General features: G+C 46.3%; 2 protein-coding genes across 2 annotated transcripts in view; one reads left to right on the top strand and one right to left on the bottom strand.

The window, feature by feature from the left end:
- tor4aa (torsin family 4, member Aa) overlaps positions 1–4674 on the top strand; it is a 7980-nt gene extending 3306 nt beyond the window's left edge. The window contains exons 2-3 of the mRNA XM_037692649.1: positions 912–1355; positions 2918–4674. Coding sequence (XP_037548577.1) covers positions 912–1355; positions 2918–3775 — 1302 coding nt within the window. The 3' untranslated portion in view covers positions 3776–4674. The remainder of the gene's footprint in view (positions 1–911; positions 1356–2917) is intronic.
- Positions 4675–5397: 723 nt separating this feature from the next.
- Positions 5398–5914, bottom strand: part of pum3 (pumilio RNA-binding family member 3) — a 15021-nt gene continuing 14504 nt past the window's right edge. The window contains exon 18 of the mRNA XM_037692407.1: positions 5398–5849. Within this exon, the coding sequence (XP_037548335.1) occupies positions 5720–5849 (130 nt within the window). The 3' untranslated portion in view covers positions 5398–5719. The remainder of the gene's footprint in view (positions 5850–5914) is intronic.

Here is a 5914-nt window from a genome sequence, read left to right as displayed (position 1 = left end):
CGCTCCATCCAGGACTCGCTCCATCCAGGACTCGCTCCATCCAGGACTTGCTCCATCCAGGACTCGCTCCGTCCAGGACTCCATCCAGGACTCGCTCCATCCAGGACTCGCTCCATCCAGGACTCGCTCCATCCAGGACTCACTAAATCCAGGACTCGCTCCATCCAGGACTCACTAAATCCAGGACTCGCTCCATCCAGGACTCGCTCCATCCAGGACTCGTTCCATCCAGGACTTACTCCATCCAGGACTCGCTCCATCCAGGACTCACTCTCTCATCAGACACACATGTTCCTCTGACCTGAAGACAAAACTAAAGTACAGGTGATAACCCACACTGGTCATGTGACCTGCTTTACTTCCTGTACAGACAGAAACACTGTTCTCATTTTATTGAGTGTTTGTCACTGAGAGTTCTGCACAACAAGCCTGGATCGTTGGTCTGTGCACAAATGACAAAGAACTTTGTACGTGAAATGTTGAAAGTCCTCCACCTTAGATCAAACCCCCCAGTTCAACCAGTATCACTCCTCTTTGTGTGGCAAGGACCAGTTTACACCCCGCTGCTTATTTAGGAGCGTCTCTGGCTCACGTTTGTTTAAATTCCTCATTTTGCTGCGTCTAGACGTCGTTTCTGGTTGTGCAGAGAGAACGTGCACGTCTGCGTCGTGTCTGTTCCACGTTTCATGAGGAGGAACGAATGTCAGAATGTGCTCCAAGCATCTCGTTTTGTCCCGACGCCATCATGGGTGCGACCGCTCGTTGATGCACGGCCTCTGGTTCCTGCAGTGATCTTTGTCAGGATTATATTCAAGTCCTTATAATTAATTAATTAGTTGTTGTGATGATTTAATATTATCGTGACAACCTTCTCTGCTGGACTGATGCGGTCTTTGCTTCCTTCCCTGCAGATGAGCGAGCCGGACAGCAGCAGCTCCTCCTCTCAGGCGGCGGCAGACTTGATGGACGAAGAGTTGGAGAGCGAGGAGGGGAAGAGCAGGAAGGATGGCAGTCCCACCCCCAGTCTGTCGGGCTTTGCCTCGTTGCGCGCCGTCATGCGCATCAAACACAAGTACCAGGCCATGAAGAAGAGGCGTCAGGAGATGGCCCTCGGGCCGGGGCCCCCTGGGAGCCTCGCAGGAGCTCCAGGACGCACCAGTCCCAAGATCTTCACTTTTGACGGAGCCACGCCCAGCACCTTCCCTGCCTTCTCCTGCGTTCCTCAGAAGAAGAAGAAGAAAAGAAAGAAACGCGTGTTGTTTCCCAACGATGTGGGGCGCAAAGCGGTGCCGAAGCCGGAGCGAAGCCGGGCCACGTACTGCCTCTACCTGCTGTTCGTCATCGTCTTCGTCCAGGTAAACCGCTTCCACTTCCTGTTTGAGGTGCCGTGTTGTGAACTACAACTCTGACGAAGCTGAACCTCCAAACCCGGTTTATTCACAATAAAACAGTAAATCAGTCAAACTGAGACCATTTATTATTTTAATGGCAGAGTTCATCTCAAACGTTCAGCTCCAGGTTCTTAATCGTCTGTAGACATTCAGGACCTGAGGAGACCAGGTGGAGGTTTATGAGGGTCCCATCCTGGTCCTGGTAGGATTCTAGCTCTTCAACCATCCCAGGTCTTCATTGCTGGAATTTTTTATTTTTATTTTTTAACGGAGAACGCTGTAACCAAGTTTAAAGAATCTCTTCCATTCTTATTTTCTTCCATCTTGCAGAGTAACTCAGCAGAGAGCAGGGATTAAATAATCTTGTCGATAATTTTACAACTTCAGTTCAGACTTCACTTGATAAAATTTCTCCTGTAAAAAAAGAAAGTCATCAATCGGAGGTTCTCCTTGGTTACATTCAGAGCTGCAGACTTTAAAACAGAAATCTAGAAAGTCAGAAAGAAAATGGTGCTCCACTAACATGAAGATTATTATTAAGCTGGAGATAATCTGCTGGAAGTTAATCATTAATAGATAAATGTTCATTGTTATGCTGATGATACAGTTATATTTGTCCATGAATGAATCCAATCATCTTCTCAGACTACGAACACGTCTTAAAGACATAAAAACCTGGATGACCCTTAATTTTCTGTTTTTAAACACAGACAACAAGACTGAGGTTTTAATCTGGCATTAATCTGTCCTCCAGCTGTAATGTTAAAAACCTTGGTGTTATTTTTGATCAGGACATGTCTTTTATCCCCCACATTAAAAACGTTACTAGAACCTCCTTCTTCCACCTGCGTAATATCACTAACATTAGAAACATCTGATCTAAACATGATGCAGAAAAACTGGTCCATGCATTTGTCACGTCTAGACTGGACTATTGCAATGGTTTATTATCTGGGTGTCCAAATACTTCTTTAAAACGTCTTCAGTTGATCCAAAATGCTGCTGCCAGAGTCTTAACTGGAGTTACTGGGAGAGATCAGATCTCTCCAGTTTTAGCTTCTCTCCATTGGCTCCCTGTCAAATCCAGAATAGAATTCAAAATCTTACTTCTAACCTACAAAGCTCTCAACAACCTAGCTCCATCTTATATTACAGATCTTATTGTTCCATATTTTACTAACAGAGCACTTCGCTCTCAGACTGCAGGTTTACTCGTGGTTCCTAGAGTTTCCAGCAGCAGAATGGGAGGAAGGTCTTCCAGTTCTCAGGCTCCTCTCTTGTGGAACCAACTTCCAGTTTAAGGCCGACACATTGTCCAGTTTTAAGACTTTCCTTTTTCATAAATCCTATAGTTAGGGTCGGTTTACAGAAATCTAACAGAACAAGTTTAGACACAAGTCCAGACGTCAGATCAATACTAATGGGTATGGATTATTTAAAACATTTTAAAAGATGTTAACAGTTTTGAAGGGAAATGACCAAACGATATGAAACCATTGACTCGTGTCCTCTCGTTTCTAACTCAGGTCTACAACGCCATCGAGAACCTTGATGACCACGTTCTCAGATACGATCTAGAGGGTTTAGAGAGGACCCTAAGGAGGGAGGTGTTTGGGCAGCAGGGGGCAGTCGAGGGTCTTCTGTCTCACCTGAAGGACTACCTGTCCACGTATGTTCACAACAAGCCCCTGGTGGTATCTGTGCACGGGCCCAGTGGAGTAGGAAAGAGCCACCTGGGGCGCCTCCTGGCCGGACACTTCCGCTCGGTGGTGGGCGACACGCTGGTGTTGCAGTACTACGTTCTCCACCACTGCCCGCAGGAGGCAGACGCTGCGCAGTGTGCTCGCAACCTTTCCACCCTCATCTCAGGCATAGTGGAGCGAGCCGAAGAGGAGGAGAAGATCCCGCTCTTCATCTTTGATGAGGCTGAGCACATGCACGTGGAGATCCTGGACATGCTGCGGCAGCTTGTCGCCTCCAAGCAGTGCAACGAGTACCTGAACGCCATCTACTTGTTCCTGAGCAACCTGGGGCACTCGCACATCACCAAACACTTGCTGCAGAACTCCTCAAGTATTTCTGTGGCCATGACGGCCTCGGGGCGCCACGCCAACCTGCTGAAGGAGCTCACGCCGGTGCTACGCAACGTTCTGGAGAAGCTTCACCCCCTGTGGACGGAGGCGGACATCTTACCTCTCAGCCTTCTGGAGAAAAGTCACGTGATGGAGTGCTTCCTGGATGAAATGACTCGAGAGGGCTTCTACCCAGATCATACCAACATCGAGCGCCTCGCGGGGGAGATCGAATACCACACGGTTGTTGCGGGACGCGAATACTCCCAGACAGGCTGCAAGCAGGTGGTGGCAAAGGTCAACCTGTTGTGAAACTTTCTGCAGGAATCTTGACATTCCTTCCAGATTAGAAGAAGCCAAGTGAGAGACAAGTGGATGAGGCAACTCTTACGAAACCCGAGAAAGACCACAACCCAGAGCCGAGGCTGTCAGCAACCGCTCGGTGCTGGTTTGTTGACGGCACAGTCTGGGTGGAAGACTCGCTTCCGTGGGAGGAATCCAGCGTGGGAGGAATCCAGCGTGGGCGTGAACAGATGCATTTACAAACTCACGTACAGCTCAACAGCAAATTTAACGTCAACCCTGATTATGATGCAAAATTAAACCCGTTCTTTACAGGAGACGTAGCTTTGTAAACTGTGGAACCCATTTCTGCCAGTGAAGAAATAAAATGTCAAACGTTATAAAAATGAGTTTCAGTCATTATGAGGTAAATTCTCATGTTTGACTTTCCTAACAGACGTGCTTTTACTTTGAAAGCCATTATTATGACATACCATGTGACGTTTTATTTATTTATTTGGCAGAAACGGACTTCCATAAAAATAGGACTTTATTGTGAAATGAAATTATCTTCATGGATTTGTACAATTAGTTGTTTGGACTTTCAACAACGGTTCACTACCCAGGACCTCTTCTCGTGTAAACTATAAACTTCTTATCACCTGACGCCCAAAAGTGGATGATAATGTTTTTGCCCCGTCGGTCTCATGAGACGTCGGTTTTAACGAAACTTTCTAAACGGAGTCTTTAGATGCGTTTCTATAACTCATTAACTTTTGGACTAAATCGATTCCAAATGGAGAAGCTGAGAATTTTCCGTTGTTCTTCTGTTGTGCAGCAGCATATTATAAAATACATATTATATTTTTTATTAAAAAACATTTAGGTTGCCAAGAACAGAACAGAAAACCAGATGTTTTTACGTGAAAGCCCACATCTGTCACAACGTTCAGGAGAATCTGCTTTCGATTCATCGGGTTGCTTCTTGCAGTCGCTCTACAAATAAACTTTTATTATTTTGATTTGTCGCTGCAGAATGTGGTCGACTTTTATCCAAGAGCTGATATTACGTTCAAATCCTTTCTTTGTACACTTCAGCTAAACCGAGGGTAGCTTGAGCCTGGTGGGAGTCGTTGGGATGGAGCGATCGTTTAAAGGCAGCTCAAGGACGTTTGTGACTGTCGTCAGAGGAAAACCTTCATTTAAACATTCGTTTAGCCAAAGAATGAATTCTGGACGTTCGTTCATTTCTCATGTCACACAGGAACCGTTTAATCTTCTGGTAACGATCGTCACCAACGAGAGGAGCGGCTGCCGGCGTCCCGACTTCTGCTTCGGCCGACTGCACATTTGATGGAGCCCTCATCATCATCATCCTCATCATCAGAGACGAAACACTTTTTGTTCTGCAGCTGAGATCTTACGGCTGAAGTTCAGGGTGGCTGTTCACCAGCGTGGAGGTCTTCATGTTTTCAGCCATGGTGGACCTCGTCTTTTAATCTTAATCTCCACCAGATTTTAATTTTGGAATTTCTCGTCCTGTGAAAACTACAAAGACCAAACGTGTTTAAATGATGATCCGTGGATCTCCAGCTACAAATTTAATGCGATTAAATTGATTCTCCAACATCGAGATGGAAACAAACAGTTTGAAATGTTTAATATGAACTCGTTTATTTATAGAAAACGATCTAAAGCAAAAACAGTTTGTCCAGCCCGGTCCAAGCAGAAGGTCCAGGTTTCATGGTTCTGGTTCTGGTGTCGCCATCAGTCCAACGTGAGATTTATTCACAGGAACATTTCAGGGTGAATGTTTTCGTCTTTCAAACAACTCGTCCTCCAGTTGGTCTCGAACACGTGAAACTAACAAAGTCAGGGGTTGAAATAAGACGAGTGTCCCGGTGCCCCCTGCCCCCCCGCACCGAGACCTGCTGCCATCTCCCAACAGTTCATACAAATAAAAGTGAATTGAAACTATTTGTTCAGGTTTTCCAGCAGGATTTCCACTCCCTTGTTGTCCTTGACTTGGCCGAGCTGTTTCCTGATGGAGGTCAGCGCCGCCTCCACCTCCGCTGCCACCGATTTATCACAGCTGTTCAGAAGGCTGCGCAGAAAACACAACGTCAAAAACACTGAACAAGTCATTCTGTTCGACTCTGCTGGTCAAAA

This window comes from Nematolebias whitei, chromosome 18 (genome assembly GCF_014905685.2).
Source record: "Nematolebias whitei isolate Nwh7 chromosome 18, NemWhi1, whole genome shotgun sequence".
Taxonomy (NCBI): Eukaryota; Metazoa; Chordata; class Actinopteri; order Cyprinodontiformes; family Rivulidae; genus Nematolebias; species Nematolebias whitei.
This window is presented reverse-complemented; position numbering and strand designations above follow the sequence as displayed.